The sequence below is a fragment of the Schistocerca americana genome, chromosome 1 (assembly GCF_021461395.2).
Source record: "Schistocerca americana isolate TAMUIC-IGC-003095 chromosome 1, iqSchAmer2.1, whole genome shotgun sequence".
In the NCBI taxonomy this organism is placed as follows: Eukaryota; Metazoa; Arthropoda; class Insecta; order Orthoptera; family Acrididae; genus Schistocerca; species Schistocerca americana.
In genome coordinates, this window is record NC_060119.1 from 1,171,290,253 (window position 1) to 1,171,310,745 (window position 20,493).

The following is a 20,493-nucleotide window of genomic DNA, read 5'->3' on the forward strand; positions in this document are numbered from 1 at the left end:
CGTGAGGTCTCCACAGTACATCGATGTTGTCGCCAGTGGTCGGCGGAAGGTGCACGTGCCCGTCGACCTGGGACCGGACCGCAGCGACGCACGGATGCACGCCAAGACCGTAGGATCCTACGCAGTGCCGTAGGGGACCGCACCGCCACTTCCCAGCAAATTAGGGACACTGCTGCTCCTGGGGTATCGGCGAGGACCATTCGCAACCGTCTCCATGAAGCTGGGCTACGGTCCCGCCCCAACATCGTGCAGCCCGCCTCCAGTGGTGTCGCGACAGGCGTGAATGGAGGGACGAATGGAGACGTGTCGTCTTCAGCGATGAGAGTCGCTTCTGCCTTGGTGCCAATGATGGTCGTATGTGCGTTTGGCGCCGTGCAGTTGAGCGCCACAATCAGGACTGCATACGACCGAGGCACACAGGGCCAACACCCGGCATCATGGTGTGGGGAGCGATCTCCTACACTGGCCGTACACCACTGGTGATCGTCGAGGGGACACTGAATAGTGCACGGTACATCCAAACCGTCATCGAACCCATCGTTCTACCATTCCTAGACCGGCAAGGGAACTTGCTGTTCCAACAGGACAATGCACGTCCGCATGTATCCGGTGCCACCCAACGTGCTCTAGAAGGTGTAAGTCAACTACCCTGGCCAGCAAGATCTCCGGATCTGTCCCCCATTGAGCATGTTTGGGACTGGATGAAGCGTCGTCTCACGCGGTCTGCACGTCCAGCACGAACGCTGGTCCAACTGAGGCGCCAGGTGGAAATGGCATGGCAAGCCGTTCCACAGGACTACATCCAGCATCTCTACGATCGTCTCCATGGGAGAATAGCAGCCTGCATTGCTGCGAAAGGTGGATATACATTGTACTAGTGCCGACATTGTGCATGCTCTGTTGCCTGTGTCTATGTGCCTGTGGTTCTGTCAGTGTGATCATGTGATGTATCTGACCCCAGGAATGTGTCAATAAAGTTTCCCCTTCCTGGGACAATGAATTCACGGTGTTCTTATTTCAATTTCCAGGAGTGTATATACACAGCACCTAGTCACTTTCGGCTGCCGTAGTCCGTATTCACATTCGCTGTTGACTGGCACCAGTCGCTATTAGCGTCAGGCCACATTAGTCAAGCTTCTAATAATGGAACAGTGGTAATTCACGAAGGATATGTTACTACTTGTTAAATGTTGGCGATTACATTTAAATTATATCAGTCTCTGTTAGAGTAACAAAATTACATCGTCTTCAGATGGTTACGCCAACTTTTATCCTAGCAGATTAAAACTATGTGCTGGCTGAAGTCCCGTACCGGCACACAGTTTTAATCTCTCAGTAAGTTTCAAATTACCACTGCAGAGGTAAAATTCATTCTGTACTGCAAACGTTGTACTCCCAAGAGCTAACAGTGTACATCTTCTTCAGAAATTTTAGCACGTTAGTAAAAAGTGCATTGTCGTCAGCAAAGTCTTACACTAGGTAAATTAAATTGTTTGCTCGAAAGATATTCCTTAACTAGTTACTTAAAACTATATGTTGTCTGTTTTGTTGCTGTTGCCTCTCTACAGCATGCGGCTGAAAAAAGTGCCTGTGAGTGGTGGGGAGGGATTGAGAAAACAGTTCTTCCCCTAGTTCCCTTGCACCTCGTTTCTGCCCAAGGTCTACGTTATTGACCGTCCGAAAAATATTGCCTTACCAGTGGGTCATATTGTCAGTATCTCATTTTACGGAACTCATGGCCTCTATTTTTTCGGAAATGTCAGTGCACTGCAGAGGTGAGATGATGTAATATATTTGAGTCGCTCGAACCACTCCAGTTCCGGCACAGTTTCAATGTTAATGCAATTTCATTCACTGAAATGTTTTAGAAAAGGCAGTACTATTCTGTGTACATCACCTCACCTCACTCGCTACCGCATTCTTATAGTACACGTTGGTCTTAGCTGTGAACAGTAACTCTCAACTGGTAGAATCAAAAGATGTCAATTAACTAGTTTTTTCTACGGTCTTTGCCAACTCTAGGCATTGACAACACTGTAATCAATAGCATTGAATTAGTCATCGATGATGCCATGTTGCATTATCTGCGCCTTGCGCCTCTACCACAGGGTGCGTGGAAAGGAAAAAAAAAATGGCCGACTGAACACCCTCATATTTGTGGAGTGGTCCTGCAACCATTCTGACTAGATTATCGAGCTCGTAGATTGTCTTACTGTAGTTGCAGGTAACGTGTAAGTGGCTTCAGGTGAACAGATGACTGTAAATTGTCGTAGATAAACTGTCGTAGTTCACCGTTACGAGACGATCGCGGACTTGTCGGGGTCCTAAATTTAGTCCATTTTAAGTTCTTCACAGAAGATTCCTACAATGTCTGTTCGAACGGTATCCTGTTCAATTTGATATGCACTCTTTCGCGTGGTTTCTGACGTGCTCGTTACTTTATTCTGACATTTCAACGTGTGTGTTACTCGTAAGTTTCGTAAGTTCACACAACCTCTCTCCCTATGTCGGTGTTTCTGCAATTGCGGTCGCCCAGCCTGTCTCGACAGCAACACTGACAGTCTGTAGATCTGATAACATTCCAGTTACTTGTCCTGCCCAACTATTCAGTTCGCGGCGGAGGCTGACGACCTATCCATTCAACACACAATTTATTTTTTTCAGTTGCTACTTTCTATGTGAATGGAACTTCCATCATCCTTGTCTGCTGTATCTCAAGAAACTGTAAATACAGTAACAACAAGCGCAGAACATCCTTTGCGTCCGGATGTTTCAATATCGTCTGATTGTGGAATCGCAAGAGCTACAAGTTGTACCGGTCTCCGTAAACCATCAGAAAGAAGGACGTTATAATACGAGGGTGAGTCAAATGAAAACCTTAACTTGGTAATAACAAATCGAAATTTCGCGTCGTTATCCTGTAAATTGGTAAGCGTGCTACAAACAGCGTGCAGAATGGCCTGTAGGTGGCAGCATAGTGCAGATGCACACATACCGTCGCAGTATCAGTATAAAGACGGCCACCTCACTTGCGACTTGTACCAGGGAAGAACAGCGTCTGTTATTCGGTTTTTGCGTAGTGAAGGTGTGAAACCTATTGAAATTCATCGACGAATGAAGGTTCAGTACGGTGATGCATGTTTGTCACAGCAGCAAGTCTTCGAATGCAGTAGGAAGTTATCAAATGGTGTGACTTCAGTGAAAGATGCTCCTCGTCCAGGTCAGGCACAACGAGTTACGACTCCACAGAACATTGCAGAAGTTGAAGCCATAGTGAAGTAAAATCGCCGAGTGACACTGAATGACATTGCAGCATGTTTACAGAGTATTCATGGGTCAGCACACCACATTGTGCACGATGTGCCCGAGTTTCACAAACTGTCTGAAAGATGGGTTCCACAGCAGCTGACTCCTGAAGTGAGAGAACGACGTGTTGATGCTTGTGAAGAGCTTCTTCGGTGTTTTGAACGAGAAGATGATGGCTTCCTTGCAAGAATCGTTACTGGGGACGAAAACTGGGTTCACTTCCATCAACCGGAAACCAAAGAAGTTTCGAACAGAACCATCAGCAGGGAAGGTTATGCTGACTCTCTTTTGGGGCAAAAAAGGCGTCATTTTGGAGCATTACCTGCCTAGAGGGACCACTGTCACCAGTGCATCATATACAGATCTCTTAAAAATTCATCTGCGGCCTGCAATCAAATCTGATCGACGTGGATTGCTGTCAGCAGGTGTCCTTTTGCAGTATGACAATGCAAGGCCCCACACTGCCCGTACAACAGTTGCAACAATTGCAGACCTGCATTTTGAGTGTCTTCCTGCTCCATCATAACGTACATTGCCCCAAGCGATTTACATATGTCTGGACCACTTAAAGACACAATGGGAGGAGCGAAGATCCGTTCTGATGCATGCGGTGGATGAGTGGTTACGCAGACTACCAAAAGAATTTCTTCTAAATGAATTTATGTACTTTGTTAACGCTGGAGGACTTGCATTGAGCGTGGGGGAGTTTATGATGAAAAGTAATACAGCTTTGTACCACTTCTGAACAATAAATAATATGTAAAAAAAATTTAAGGTTTTCATTTGACTCACCCTCGTAGAATTTAATAGCCCGTCGACAACGTAGTAATCAGAGGTGTTGAGTCCTCTAAACCAGGGCTTTTCAAAATGTGCGTCGTGGCTACTAGGAACGTGAAGGTCCGTAGTTTAATACAAAAATAGTTTAATTTCCTTTCTGATAACAGGAATAACCCGTGCGCTGGTAATGATATCTAGCGGGCCAACAAGTAAGTGTTTTTACTACGGCAGTGTGCTAGATGGCAGTCGAATCGCACTACACTTTTTTGATTTTACTCGGCAACAACCAGTAGAAGATTAGTTTTGCCAAAGGCAGATGGTTCATAATTGTTGTCTCTCTGTCATCATGGACAAAATTTTAAATGTAAGTACAAATACATGACATTTCAAACATGTCATGCTCTTCTAGTGATACGGGGAGACGAAAATGCAGGAAGTGTGATGAAAGTTACTTAAATTTCTGTTTTATGTATATTGCTGTATAAAATTAAGAACGACCACAGCAATCCATTTGTTTCAAAGTCCTAGCTACTGAAACCGCACTTCCAGATAAAATGACACTATATCTGGAGAAAAATCACGGCAGTTCGCTAAGCAAACCACGAGAATACTTCTCCCTCAAGTTAAAAGAAATGACTGAATCGATAAACAAGCGAAGGTTCCATCAAAGGCATTACATTCATCCTACGTTGCCTACCGTGTAGCACATAGCACGAAACCTCACACCACAGCGGAAGACACTGAAGGAGGTGGCGAAGTGGTAAGCACACTGGACTCGCATTCGGGAGGACGACGGTTCTATCCCGCGTCCGGCCATCCTGATTTAGGTTTTCCGTGATTTCCCTAAATCTCTTCAAGAAAAAGGCCGGTATGGTTAATTTGAAAAGGGCACCTCCGGCTTCCTACCCCATCCTTCCCTAATCCGATGAGACCGATGACCTCTCTCTTTGGTCTCTTCCCCAAGAAAACGAACAATAGCGGAAGGCGGATCTTTACCATCTTTTTGGGCGTGGTATTTATTAGGAGAGGTGAATCAGCTCCAAAGCGATTGGCAAGTGCGCCTGTGTCAGACAGCAGTGCTAGTCATCTAATACTCGGTAGGGGTGACGCTATTGATGATCAGCTGGTGAAAAAACACACGTGTAATGGCTGTTTCGTTATTCAGTTGGATGAAGCTAAGACAACAACGGTGATGAGAATCTAATTTCTTCCATGTAGTTTATGCTCAACAACAAATTTCGTGAAGATCTGCTTTTATGCAGAAAAATAACTCTTCGAACGAATGAAACAGATATCTCTGAACTATTTCATTCTTTTATGGAGGAAAACAACATTAATTTGGAAAATTTTGTAGATGGTTGTACGAATAGAGGTCGTATTAATGCTTACTGTTACGCCAGATTGCAAGCTCTAATCTATAAAGAGCTCACGCTATTGGGACATACTGTTGTATTAAGCGAGAAGCACTAGCATCAAAAACCGTAAGCACTGTCCTTCATGAGGCTCTTCAATCAGTGATTAAAATGGTAAACTTCATTAAAATTCGGTCACTTACTTACAGATGTTTTCAACAAATGTTCACTTTTTCCCAGTTCATTACAGTAACTGTCGCTGGATGTCACGTGTGAATTTCTTGAAATGGATGTATGAACTCAGGAATTAACCTTACTGTTACCTTGTTCTGGAGAATCGTTTGAGTTCCGTGACATTCGTAGACACTGATTGCTTTGAAGTTGGCGTATCTTTGTGATTTCTTTGAGACACTCAGTTCTTTGAACGTGAGAAGGGGTAAATTATGGTTTAACGTCCTGTCAGCAGCGAGGTAGCTGAAGACTGAACAGAAGCAAGGACCACGGAAGTACGGGGGAAGAAATCGGCCGTGCAGCTTTCCAAGGAACCATCCTCGCGTTTGCCCGTAGCGATTTAGTGAAATCACGGAAAATCTGAATTTGGACCGCCAGACTGGGATCTGAACCGTCTTTGAAGTATCCGTTCAAGTTAAGGAGACCAACAACATCGAGGCCTTCAGAAAGCAGCTGCTGTTATTGAAGTAAAAGTAGGCTGATAAAGATATATACTAGGTTCTCCATATTCTTCGGACGGTTTTAGCAGACAATGACTTTTACTTAGCCAGGGGACGAATTAAAGTCAAACGAACTTTATGCAACATTCTTTCAGTGAAGATCTTATATCAACGCTTACCACAAAGAACAAATGAAATAAATTAATATTTCTTCAGAAACCACGTTGACATCGACGTTCACTCCCTCATCACTGTTTGCATTTTGGACCTTGGTGAAGCAGGAGTATGCACAAGTAGGCAACAAGGCCCCACGAGTTTTGATACCTTATGCAACGTTCTATGTGTGTGAGACAGAGTTTTCAGCATTGTCAGTCATCAACACGAAATGTAGATAGCGAAAGAAAGTGCAGAAAGGGATGCAGTTCTCCATTTCGAATCTTGTCCCGAGATCTGAAGAACTGACGAAGAAGCAAGCTGATCCTTCCCACTGATTTCACTGCAACATTAAGATGTAACATCATTAAAAGCAGATGAGGATGTGTTATGTCAACAGTCAATAAAGGAATAACTACTCCTATTCATTTCTTTTTCTAAACTTAAGGTTATGCGCACTACATTGAGTTGGAAGAAGGATGCGAATCAGGTGTGCTAACCACTGCGCTACCTCGCTCGATCGAGTTTGATTTCGTGTTCGAAAGGAGTCTTGGGTTTCTGTGATCAGGCCAAGGGAGTCGTGCCCTCAGAAAGTTTCAAAACCACTGCGCTAAAGTGTTAACGCCATCTCTACATGCTTCTCACATCATACCGTAACTCTAATTAAAACTTAACTAAAACTGCAAAAATGCAGCTGAGTATACGATTCTTGGTAATGACAAATCCCTTACAAAACTTCATACTTAGGAGCCATAAGTGTTGTCATAACATGTTACATTTCATACTATATTCGCTCCAGATGAAAATGGATTACAGATTATATAGCCGCAAGCAAAAGAACGTAATAGATGTACTGACTGGATTCGGTTATTTTTCGTTTCAGTTCGTGGTATAGCCGTTACAGTTATCTTAACTATGAATACAGGAAAATCGTCGAAAAATTCCAGTCGTTATGAAGAAATACTGTACATGATGAAGTAAGCAGATTGTACATTACGACGAACTTGAAAGTTTTAGTACAGCCGGGCATTGTACTGCGTAGAGTCAAATATTACAGTGAAGCATATTAGCCAGTTAGGAGGTCACACTAATGTTTTGAGTGTGGATCTTACATGCATTGAATTTCATATGAAATGTCACCTTATGATTTAGATGATTAGTTCCCTGTTTGTGTAATAAGCTTGGCAAGTAGTAGACTAAATAACTGTTACGACATGCACTTAACAACAGAATGAGCTAAGTTATAAAGATTTGAAGGACACTTACAAAAGTTGTGAAGAGGTAATGGTATTTGTAGTCGTTCATCTGCAGTTGTAGTATCTGAAAAGTGAAACAAAGCAGATGATAAATAAAATGCAATGGTCAAAATAAAATTAGACCACAGCTTATTTCCAGCAGTTAGTTCATGGCCCCATGCGAATAGTAAACGATTGTGAAAACACACTTGACCTCTCGGCAACAAATAATCCTGAGTTAATAACGAGCATCAAAACCGATTCAGGTATTAGTGAACACAGGGTTGTTGTAGTGAGATTGAATATTGTAATCACCAAATCCTCGAAAAATAAGCAGAAAATATACCTACTCAAAAAAGCAGATAAAAATTCACTTGATGCCTTCCTGAGAGACAATCTCCACTCATTCCAAATTAATAATATAGTTGTAGACCATATGTGGCTTAAATTCAAAGAAATAGTGTTCGCAGCAATTGAGAGATTTATACCAAATAAAATAACAAACGACGGAGTTCATCCTCCTTGGTACACAAAACGGGTTAGAACACTGTCGCAGAAACAACGAAATAAACATGCCAAATTTAAAGAGACGCAAAACCCCCAAGAGATTCTGGTCGTATGTGAAGTATGTTAGCGGCAAGAAACAATTAATGCCTTCTCTGCGCGATAGCAATGGAGATAATATCGAAGACAGTGCTGCCAAAGCAGAGTTACTAAACACAGCCTTCCGAAATGCCTTCACAAAAGAAGACGAAGTAAATAATCCAGAATTCGAATCGAGAATAGCTGCCAACATGACTAACGTAGAAGTAAATATCCTCGGAGTAGTGAAGCAACTCAAATCACTTAATAAAAGCAAGCCTTCTGGTCCAGACTGGTGCATTAGCTCTATACTTAACAATTATATACAACCGTTCGCTCAACGAAAGATCCGTATCGAAAGACAGAAAAATAGCAAAGGCCATACCAATATTCAAGAAAGGTAGTAGAAGTAATTTACTAAATTACAGGCCCATATCGTTAACGTCGATATGCAGCAGGATTTTGGAATATATATTGTGTTCGAGCATTATGAATTACCTCCAGGAAAACAGTCTATTGACACACAGTCAACATGGATTTAGAAAGTTTCGTTCCTGTGAAACACAACTAGCTCTTTATTAACATGAAGTGTTGAGTGCTATTGACAAGTGATTTCAGATCGATTCCGTGTTTCTGGATATCCGGTAGGCTTTTGACATGTACCACACAAGCGGCTCGTAGTGAAATTGCGTGTTTACGGAATATCGTGTCTGTTATGTGACCGGATTTTCGATTTCCTGTCAGGAAGGACACAGTTCGTTGTAATTGACGGAAAGTCATCGAGTAAAACAGAAGTGATTTTTGGCGTTCCCCAAGGTAGTGTTAAAGGCCCTTTGCTGTTCCGTATCTGTATAAACCATTTGGGAGAAAATCTGAGCAGTCGTCTTAGGTTGTTAGCAGGTGACGCTGTCGTTTATCGACTAATAAAGTCATCAGAAGGTCAAAACAAACTGGAAAACGATTTAGAAAAAAAAAAAAAATACTGAATGGAGCTAAAAGTGGCAGTTGACCCTAAATAACGAAAAGTGTGAGGTCATCCACATGAGTGCTAAAAGGAACTCGTTAAACGTCGGTTACACGATAAATCAGTCTGATCTAAAAGCCGTAAATTCAACTAAGTACCTAGGTATTACAATCACGAATAACTTAAATTGGAAGGAACACATAGAAAATGTTGTGGGGAAGGCTCAGGACACTCAGAAAATGTAACAGACCTACTAAGGAGACTGCCTACACTACGTTTGTCCGTACTCTTCCTGCGTGGTCTGGGATCCTTACCAGATAGGACTGACGGATTACATCGAAAAAGTTCAAAGAAAGGCAGCACGTTTTGTATTATCGCGAAATAAGGAAGAGAGAGTCATAGAAATGATACAGGATTTGGGCTGGACATCATTAAAAGAAAGGCGTTTTTCGTTGCGACGGAATCTTCTCACGAAATTCTAATCACCAAATTTCTCCTCCGAGTGCGAAAATATTTTGTTGACACTGACCTAAATAGGGAGAAACGATCGACACGATAAAATAAGGGAAATCAGAGCTCGTACGGAAAGATATAGGAGTTCATTCTTTCCGCGCGCTATACGAGATTGGAATAGAGAATTGTGAAGGTGGTTCAATGAACCCTCCGCCAGGCACTTAAATGTGATTTGCAGAGGATCCATGTAGTTGTAGATGTAGATTATTTTTACTTGACACATTTATCAATATGCCGATGAGAAAGTAAAATCGAAATATATTTGTCTATTTGTACTATCTGAATGCAATTAGTATGTATCTTTGCATAAATTTTCTGAGTAACGACTGTGCAGAATAAGTATGTGTTTGAACTACTTGTTTACGTACTATTGCAGTATGCTTGTAGTACCTCTGAACTCCCTTATCCTGCGTTCGTAGAAATCTAAAGTCTTCAGTCAAAGAGCCTATCAGCATGAGCAACCACTATGTTTTGACTTTTTAACTAACTACTGGCAGTATCCACATTGTTCAAGGGTCCTAGTTCGCTATTTAACAGAAACAGCATTTTTACATCGCCCATAATCGAGTGACAAATACCTTAATATATCTTGCTTCGCTGCCGTTGCATTCTTGTTGGACTTTTGTGCAGTCAGTACAATATTGAGAGTAACTTCATTGTTCTCTTTGCATCTTATTAACCGTTATCGGCAGAATGGCTTGTTTATGCCACCTCTAATGTTTGTGTTCTCCTCAGCTAGCTGAATCGGTTTTAATCAGTGTAGTCTGGTGGATAATTGCTGATGGGGGCGGCAGTCAATGTATTGCCTTCCGAGGGTAAATTTTCACTTAAGTATTGCTCTTTGATATTGACGAATTTTAAGTTTCATCGTCGTACGCCTAGTAATCAGCACATACGTCGGAATATTCACATTATGTATACTGTGGGAGGTCTGACACTTATAAAATTGATTCATACTGTTAACTGACCACACTACATTTTGTCGATTTGTCAGAACTGAGCCATAGTGTAATGTGTGAGTACACATTGCATCTAAAGTAATCAAGTGCCGACTGGACTATTTCCTCGTAGAAATTCAGAGTGGTAGCTGTGTTATGATGGTTGCAGTTGGACATTATTCTGGCTCGTCATCATAGGCTTCTAGGTGGGGGGAGAGGCGGCAAGAGCAGGTTTTTGTCTCCATCCCACTGCCCCCCCCCCCCCGGAATGTAGAGTACTGAGTACTGAGTTTTTATTTAATACAGAATTCTCGTACACTACTAAAAGTGATTTCCAGCGATTAAGTTGCACCTCTAGTTCAGACAGTTGTAGCATTTAGGGACGAATTGCAGTGAGTCAATACTACATGCCGAGAGGAGTTGCTGTTTAACTTAGGTTTGTTTGAAAATTTTAGAGTCATGCCCCCTCTCCACCTCCTGGATATATTTCGGGGTACGTCCATGCTTGGCATCATTTAATTGTTGTCTCACTGGCAAAATAATACTTCCATTCGTTTCTTTGTCCACTTTAAAGTCAAGACCCCGCAGTAAATTATACAGTTACAAACAACATGTCCATCATCATCACCATCTTCATTGTCTTCCAGAATTAGACTTTTTAGTTTGTTTGCTTCATAATTGTACACACCATCTCTTTAAAACCGACATCTAACGTTCCTCTTTCCTGTTTGGTTGTATGGTATTGCAGCTTTAGTTACCATGTTATTAGACATATACTGGACATGGTCCTTCCAGTTCAGTCAGTATTATTCAGTTACAGATGTACTGGGTTCAGTATTTAGTTCTGTTCAGTTACCGGTCTATCTTTCATGGTCCAGTAATGAATATCCTGCTACAAAGCGGAAGAACTTCCGTCCCTTATGAATCAATTCGTCGTAGTTGATCAAATGTTTGGGGCTTCAACATTCGCTACTACCCTGCAGCAAAGGAAATGCTATTATTTTGTAACGTTTAATTAATATTTCCTTCCGTATGTTATGTTTTAATGTAGTTTTTTGTGGTTCCACAGCAATATCTGAATCTGTCCAATTTTTGCTCTACATCATCTGACTTGAGAAATTTAAAACTGTACCCTAAATATTTAAACTCTCTTACTTGTTCAGTTATTTGCCCTTCTACAGTAATTTTTGGCTTTTACTGTGTCTAGTCTTTCAAATGGCAGCACTCTGGTTTTATCTGGCAATATTTAGCGGCATTTCGGCTTAACATCTGTTCTTAGATTTTAATCTTATCTTTAGATTTTCCTATTATAAACTGATCATCAGCAAATAGCAGCGCTGTGAAATTAGAAGCTTCACTTCTTAGTGTGAAACTTAATATAATCAAACTATTATGAATAATATCGACAATGTAAACACTGAAAAGGCTGAGGGACAGTTGGCAGTCATATGGAACTAATTGATTAATACCAGGAGATTCTGTTTCATTCCTTACAGTAATTTTCCCTATAATTTCCACAACGAAACTCTGTCTCAGAATCTGGTAGAAAACCCAAAGAGATTCTGGTCATACGCAATCAGTATCTTCACTGCGCGATAGCAACGGTGAAGTCACTGATGACAGTGAAACAAAAGCAGAGTTATTAAAAACGGTTTTCCAATACTCCTTTACCAAAGAAGACGAAGTAAATATTCCTAAATTCCAATCAAGAACAACTGCCAAGATGAGAAACGTAGAAGTAGATATCCTCGGTGTAGCAAAGCAACTTATATCACTTAATAAAGGCAAGGCCTCCGGTCCTGATTGTGTACCATTCAGGGTTCCTTTCAGAGTATGCTGATACAATAGCTCCATATTTAGCAGTTACGTACAACCGCTCGCTCACAGAAAGATCCGCACCTAAAGACTGGAAAATCGCTTAAGTCACACCAGTAGCCAAAATGGAAAATAGAAGTAATCTGCTGAATTACCCTCCCATATCACTAACATCGCTTTGCAGTAGGGTTTTGGAAAATGCACAATATTCGATCATTATGGAGTACCTCGAAGAAAACATAGCACGGATTCAGAATTTATCGTTCTTGTGAAACACAAATAGCTTTTTATACTCATGAAATAATGAGTGTTATCGACGGGGGATGTCAAACTTATTCCATATTTTTTGTTTTACAGGAGGATTTCGACACCATTCCTCACATGAGTCTTCTAATCAAACTGCTTGCCTGTGGAACATCGCCTTAGTTGTGCGACTGGGTTCGTGATTTCCTTTAAGAAAGGTCACAGTTAGCAGTAATAGACGCAAGTCATCGAGTAACACAGAAGGAATATCCGGTGTTCCTAAAGGAAGTGTTATATGCCCTCTATTGTTCCTGATCTATATTAACGACATAGGAGACAAACTGTGTAGCTCTTGTGAGGATTCCACTTGTACATGGAGCCCGACTTTGTAATATACATCTTAAAAAAATAACATGAAATTGTTATCACATGTAGAAGAGATTGTGTCTTTGACACCACTGAACCAGTGATGTTGCCTGAGTGGCAGAATCGATTGTAAGTGGGAGCGTGCGGAAAGTAGTAGCAGTTGCCGTTGCACTCTGTCGTAGGTAGGATATAAGAATTAAAGCTAGTGGCTAGAGTGTGTGAGAATTTAGCTGTTGGCGTATGGACGCAGAATAATACAGTGTTGTAAGGTAATGAAATTTTTTATTTGTAGTTTTAAGTATGCAGCAGCACTATGTGGATTTTGCTAATTCTAACAGGATCGTCCCTCGAATGTAGGAACCAAGTATTTGCCATCAGATTTAATGTATAGTTTGATAACGTATATCCTATTTGTAATATTTCGTGTGTTTTGTAATCCTAATACAAACAAGTTAAATTTTGGAATCTATTTTGTTAAACGATGTTAGACTTTGTCATGTAAGAATCCAAATATGTTTAATTACGTCAATAACTGAGAATTGTAGAACAATTGAGAAGTTCACTGATTTTGAAGTTAATGTAAAATGTTTCATATTAGATTTAGTGAAGGAGAAACTTTATTTTGAATAAAATTTTTCGAACTAAAGAATTCAGTCAAAGCATATCCCGTTATCAGTACCTCATCCTCTTCCGTGTAGTGTTTGTTTAAATGCAATGAGTATTTTTTTAAGAAAATGATTTTTCAATCAGGGTCAGAAAAAAATATTAATATGCCAGAGCCAGAAAAGTATTAACGTTTGTAACAGTTTTAATGCGGGCAGCATTGCACAGCTCTGAGCCAACATCCAAAATAATCACTCAACATTTGCAAGGTTATTCATTTAACAACTAATCTACTGACATTATTTGTATGAAGCTATTTTACCGCCGACATTGCACTTCGCTGACCCAAGATTGAATATTTTGTACGCCTATTGTGGGGAGAACAGAAAACCAAGATTAAATCGGTTGCGACTCGAGAGCTAAGAAAAATGTATTTCATTGTTTATTTGCATAGGGAATTTTATCAGATTACTGCATAGGGCCATAGAACTCGGTACTCACGACACTGAGTAAACTTCAGAGGGATTGATTTCATTATAGTCATCACATACTGGTTTTCCACATTAAATTGTTTAATTTTTCTTTGGATTACAGTAAAACTGATTAAGCACGCCATTTTCTCTACAAGACATTATTAAAAGAACGTTACACTCTCTTAGATTGTTTGCAGATGATGCTGTCATTTACAGTCTTGTAAAGGCATCAGCTGACCAAACGAATTGCAGATGATTTAGATACGATATCTGTACGGTGCGAAAAGTGGCAATTGACCCTGAATAAAGACGTGTGGAAGTTATTCACTTGAGTACTAAAAGAAACCCGCTAAATTTCGATTACGCGATAAGTCACACAAATCTGAAGGCTGTAAATTCTACTAAATACTTAGGGATTACAGTTACCGGATCTTCTCATGAAAATTCAATCACCTGTTTTCCCCTCCGAAGGCGAAAACATTGTGTTGGCACCCACCTACATAGGGAGAAATGACCATGGCGATAAAATAAGAGAAATCAGGGCTCTCCCAGAAAAATTTAAGTGCTCGTTTTTCCCGCGCGTCGTTCGAGAATGGAACAGTAGAGAGACAGCTTGAAGGTGATTCATTGAACCCAGCGCCAGGCACTTTATTGTAAATAGCAGAGTAATCACGTAGACGTAGACGTATTATTTTTGTGGGATGACTATATTTCCGGAATCAGATGTGCTGAAACTACTTTTCGAGAACCATGTAGTACCTCTAACATACGTTTATCCACTATTGGCTTTAATCTATTGTTTATAATTTTAGCATACAATTTCTAACGAATTTAGGAAACTTATTCCACATTTATTTGCGCATTGTGATTTACCACCTTTCTTGTAAATAGTTCATACCAGAGCTTCATTCCATTCGCTGATCACATGTCCGCTCAACCAGCAGACAGTACTAAAATAACATTTAAACGCCTATACTTCAGCAGATTTGATGCATATTTAAACAGCTCCTTGTTTATATTAGCAATCCCTGGCGAATTTTTCGATTTTGTTACTCGGTTAACTTTTTGCAGTTCTCCCATTATCAGAACTACAGAGTAATTGGTATCGTGTTTGATTCTGGTTTTTCTTTATCACCAGTCCTAAAACACCATTTCTTTTCGGATATTATAGGCAGTTATAATGTATCTCGTCCTTGTTTACTCAAGTGCTTCACCATTTTGTATGCTTTATTTTACCTTCCATGGACATCACGTTCTATTTCACTTACATATCAGTCCCAAATATCCTGTTTACTTTTCGTATTTAATTCTTTACTAAAGCTGATTTACTTTTATACTCCTCTCTATAATTCACACTATTACATAATGTCAAGGGTTTTAGATGCGCTTACTTGTTGCCTTTTATGAGTTTGGTAATATGATGGTTCGATGTTATTATTAATTTACTTTTAGAATATTTCTTTTTCCTTGTTCCTAATGCCTTAGCGGCTGCTTGCGTTATAATTTCTTTTAATAGTATTGTATTCTGTATTTATGTTGTTACGTGCTGGTTTCATTCGAAATTTCTCGTTTCGTCTGTTTTTCTGTAATAGTTTGACACTTTATTCTTGGTGTAGCTGCCGCTTACAGATTCTTACATCCGACCGAGTGTTTATGTGTGCTTTCGTACAAGTTAAAAAAGTTACATTAACTCTTACTAAAATATGATATGATGGTACATCAAAGCTTCTTTAGACTCTTGTATCCTTTAGTCTCACCAATGCCTTAAATATTTGTAAGAATATTCGCTGTTATTGAAACTGTACCTCCAGCTGCCCACGAAAATTTATGACTATGTTTAAAAAAGATGCTTATTTTTCTTAATTCATTATGTGTGCGAACTCGATTAGCTTTTTTCGCTTGTGTTCAGTGTATTTTTACTCCATGTACTTACTGTATGCCTAATAGGTCTGTTATCCAATGGCTTTTTCAAGTCTCCGGTAACAAGTATTTTACTTATTTTTCCTGCAGTCATCTGAAGCAGGCCATAAGATTAATTAATATTATGAGGTTTTTCCATCTTCCGGCTGATACAGAGATAATGTGGAGACGTCTGCTCTCCCAGCTTGAAGGTGTAGGACTATTAGCCTTTCATGTATAAAAGTACATGAATGTATTCTGTTTCTTAAAGCTTTCCGCACTCCAGCAGCAGCTCTTCCTTTTTGTGAGCTCCCGCAATAGACCATGAGATAATTGTGAAATTCCGAGTAATTTCTTTTTAGTTTCAGTGGTGACAGCAATATCGATTTTAGTTTTGTCTATTTCTTGTTCCAGTTCTGTTTCTTTATGTGTCAGACCTCGTACATTCCATGTTGCTATTATAGACATTTCTCATGTACTTCATTTGTCTTTCCTCTTTTTGTTCTCACTCTTTACCTTACTTCTTTCGTGACTCGGCATATAACTGCTACTCAGGCTTCAACTTTTCTTTGGATTTTTAGCAGTCTGGGTGTCCCCTACCTTTAAGAATGCCCTTTATTACTGTAAAACACTTATAGGTGTCGATGGTCCAGCAATTAAATAAAATATAAGTTGAATAACAGGGAATCAATAGATTCCTACTTCACGTAATTAGTTATGAACAAGAACAAAGCTCCCGAGATATTCACTTCTAAACGCACACTACGTGTTCACTGCAGAAGCCACGGAAATCTCACAAGTGCACAAGTCGGCACTACGAAATATTTCTATCTCCCGTGACCGTGCGTCCGTCGCTCCGTACTGTCCAGGACTCTCTCCTGTACTCTAGCATACTGTCCAGAACTCTCCGTGTCCCGTGCGACTGTCCCTTGCGCCGCCCTGTTCAGAACTATCTCTCCATTCACTTTGATAGTCGCCTCCATTAGTAACTAGCGCTGTGATTGGCGATAGCGCTCCCACCATGTCTGCAAGCCAGCGTACACTCACAAACATTTTGAAACACATTTGAAATACTGGATTTACATTTGAATAACTTGAAATTAAATAATTATTCCTATGGATGGACCATAAACACGCTCTAACATACATTATTAAAAACATAAACAAATCAAATAAACATATTTCAAAGGAACAGAAGCAAAAGGTGGGGCAGTAGCCTAATGTCCCTTTCATTTCTAAAACACAGTAAATAATTGACCAATTTCATCATGAATAGTATATATCGGATATAAACAAAGACATAGGTGAATAAATATATTTATAAGCATTCCGCTACCGTTTTTTTTATATCCGTTTGTCCTATGGCAGCTCAAGGGAATTAGTTGTTTTGGTTGTGAGGTTAAACAGGAGATTTAGTTTCCTGACCAATCGCACAGGTTCAGTCTGGTTTCCCTATGTATTAATGTTGTTTTATGCATACGTATTTAATCTGATTCTACCGATGGTTATTATTTACCACTGCTTCCATTTAGGTTTATGAAGCCTGGTGACCGTTATGAGGATACGAAAAAGGACCAGCGTTGTTACCTTTTTCTGCTGTTTTCACAACGCACAAGCTAACGTTTGCAAAAATAAGCCGTAAATAAATTATTATAATTGGTACAATACGCACTCACCAGATGCCTTAGTCAACAGTTCGGCTTGGCTGGTCGCTTATAACGCTACTGTAGCTGTGGATGTGTTAGGCTGTGATATTACGCTGCAGAACTCCTCACGAGACAACATTCTCTTTAACAACAAAAACGTAAATATAACCTGGATATTATCGATGCAACGCTCTGATATTAACAGAGATTGCTACTAATGATGGCACTGACAGATGGGGGAAGATTAAGCAGTTGGAGTTGCCGTCAACGTTTCCCAGGGAACGCATGACTCTTTCACAATCTCAAGGCGGCATCTTCCTTGTTCCCAGCAAAAGAGGAGCTGAGATAAAGCTGTTACATTCAATATGGAACCTGGAATACCCTCAAAAGTTTGAGAACAGTGTTGACAAGGTGCAACACTTACCTGAAGAAGCAAGGGATCAGTGATGATGAACTTTGCGAATGTTAGGCAAGGCAGACTCTGAACACTTGTTGGTCTGTTGTAACCTGAGCGAACCCTGCGACATTCCAGACTTGTTTGCAGCGAACGACTGGGCGATTCTCGTTCCTGAACATTGGAGTCATAAAGTGCCAAAATCTCCGTAATTACTATTAGCGTTTCTGTTCTATTGTGTTTTACGCTTCTTCGGGGTCGGGTAAGTAAAAAGGTATTAATTTTTGTTACGTCGGGATCAGATTCATCTACATCTACATGATTACTCAGCAATTCACGTTCAAGAGCTTGGCAGAGGGTTGATCGAACCACAATCATACTATCTCTCTACCATTCCACTCCCGAACAGCGCGCTGGAAAAACGAACACCTAAACCTTTCTGTTCCAGCTCTGATTTCTCTTATTTTATTTTGATGATCATTCCTACCTATGTAGGTTGGGCTCAACAAAATATTTTCGCATTCGGAAGAGAAAGTTGGTGACTGAAATTTCGTAAATAGATCTCGCCGTGACGAAAAACGTCTTTGCTTTAATGATTTCCATCCCAACTCGCGTATCATATCTGCCACACTCTCTCCCCTATTACGTGATAATACAAAACGAGCTGCCCTTTTTTGCACCCTTTCGATGTTCTCCGTCAATCCCACCTGGTAAGGATCCCACACCGCGCAGCAATATTCTAACAGAGGACGAACGAGTGTAGTGTAAGCTGTCTCTTTAGTGGACTTGTTGCATCTTCTAAGTGTCCTGCCAATGTAAAGCAACCATTGGCTCGCCTTCCCCACAACCTAAGAGAACTCCTCAGATTGTCACCCAGGCCATTTATATAGATCAGGAACAGCAGAGGTCCCAGGACGCTTCCCTGGGGAACACCTGATACCACTTCAATTTTACTCGATAATTTGCCATCTATTACTACGAACTGCGACCTTCCTGACAAGAAATCACGAATCCAGTCGCACAACTGAGACGATACCCCATAGACCCGCAGCTTGATTAGAAATCGCTTGTGAGGAAAGGTGTCAAAAGCTTTCCGGAAATCTAGAAATACAGAATCAACCTGAGATTCCCTGTCGAAGGCGGCCATTACTTCGTGCGAATAAAGAGCTATCTGCGTTGCACAAGAACGATGTTTTCTGAAACCAAACTGATTACGTATCAATAGATCGTTCCCTTCGAGGTGATTCATAATGTTTGAATACAGTATATGCTCCAAAGCCCTACTGCAAACCCACGTCAATGATATAGATCTGTAGTTCGATGGATTACTCCTACTACCCTTCTTAAACACTGGTGCGACCTGCGCAGTTTTCCAATCTGTAGGTACAGATCTATCGGTGAGCGAGCGGTTGTATATGATTGCTAAGTAGGGAGCTATTGTATCAGCGTAATCTGAAAGGAAGCTAATCGGTATACAATCTGGACCTGAAGACTTGCCCATATCAAGCGATCTGAGTTGCTTCGCAACCCCTGTGGTATCTACTTCTAAGAAACTGATACTAGCAGCTGTTTGTGTTTCGAATTCTGGAATATTCCATTCGTCTTCCCTGGTGAAGGAATTTCGGAGTAGAAACAACCCAAGATCGTAGAGGAATCTCGATGTTTTTTTACAGTGATTGCTCAGGGTTTATTTTTCCATCATGATGTTTCTGCCATTATGCTTAACTTATGGTACCTCCAGTAGAAACACGTGAAGAGACGTATTTAAGGGAGATACAAGAGTTACGAGCAGCTGGTGCTGGGGTTCTCTAGGTGAGTGATAAGAGATAAGCAGAAGGTACTCACGCCTCTGAGGAAGTGGTGCATGTGCTCGGGCTTGGTGTCGACGACCAGGTTGTGGATCTCCTTGCTCTTGATCTCCTTGAGCACGGAGCGGTAGGTGTCCGGGTCGGCCTGGCGCAGGTGGATCTCGACGTCGCGGTTGGTGGGCGCTCGCACCAGCTCCCGCAGCTTGATCAGGCCTGTCCGCACACGAAGGGCCGGCTGTCATCTCACCCCTAGCACCGTGGCAACACTTACTGGCGGGGTCATCTGGCTGTAGCGGTGGCAGGGTTGGGGACTGGAATGTGTCACTACAGTCTAGGAGAAAGAGCAACTAACACGAGTAACGAGTTGGTACAGGAGAACACATCTGGAAGATCGAAATGTCTACGTCGTTTCGAAGTCATATGTCTCATCCACTTTAGAGGCTTAGGTGGTGCTGGGGTACTGTCGTTTGGTTCGTAATCCTGGAATCTGCTCTTAGATAAGATATCTGTATGATACGAAAAGTGCCAATTGATCCTGAATAAAGAAAAATGCGAAGTTATTCACACGAATACTAAAAGAAATCAGCTAAATTTCGATTACGCGATAGGTCACACAAATCTGAGGGCTGTAAATTCAACTAAATACTTAGGGATTACAATTGCAAATAGCCTAAATTGGAACGATCACATAGGTAATATTGTGTGCAGAGCAAACCAAAGACTGCGATTCATTGGCAGAACACTTAGAAAGTGCA

The 20,493-nt window shown here is 40.9% G+C and overlaps 1 protein-coding gene across 1 annotated transcript in view; it reads right to left on the minus strand.

Moving 5' to 3' along the window:
* Positions 1 to 20,493, minus strand: part of LOC124597824 (glutamate receptor ionotropic, kainate 2) — a 353,359-nt gene that overhangs the window by 166,357 nt on the left and 166,509 nt on the right. Inside the window, exons 3-4 of the mRNA XM_047135963.1 lie at positions 19,776 to 19,951; positions 7,526 to 7,579 (exon numbers count right to left, since the gene is read on the minus strand). Of these exons, the coding sequence (XP_046991919.1) occupies positions 7,526 to 7,579; positions 19,776 to 19,951 (230 nt within the window). The remainder of the gene's footprint in view (positions 1 to 7,525; positions 7,580 to 19,775; positions 19,952 to 20,493) is intronic.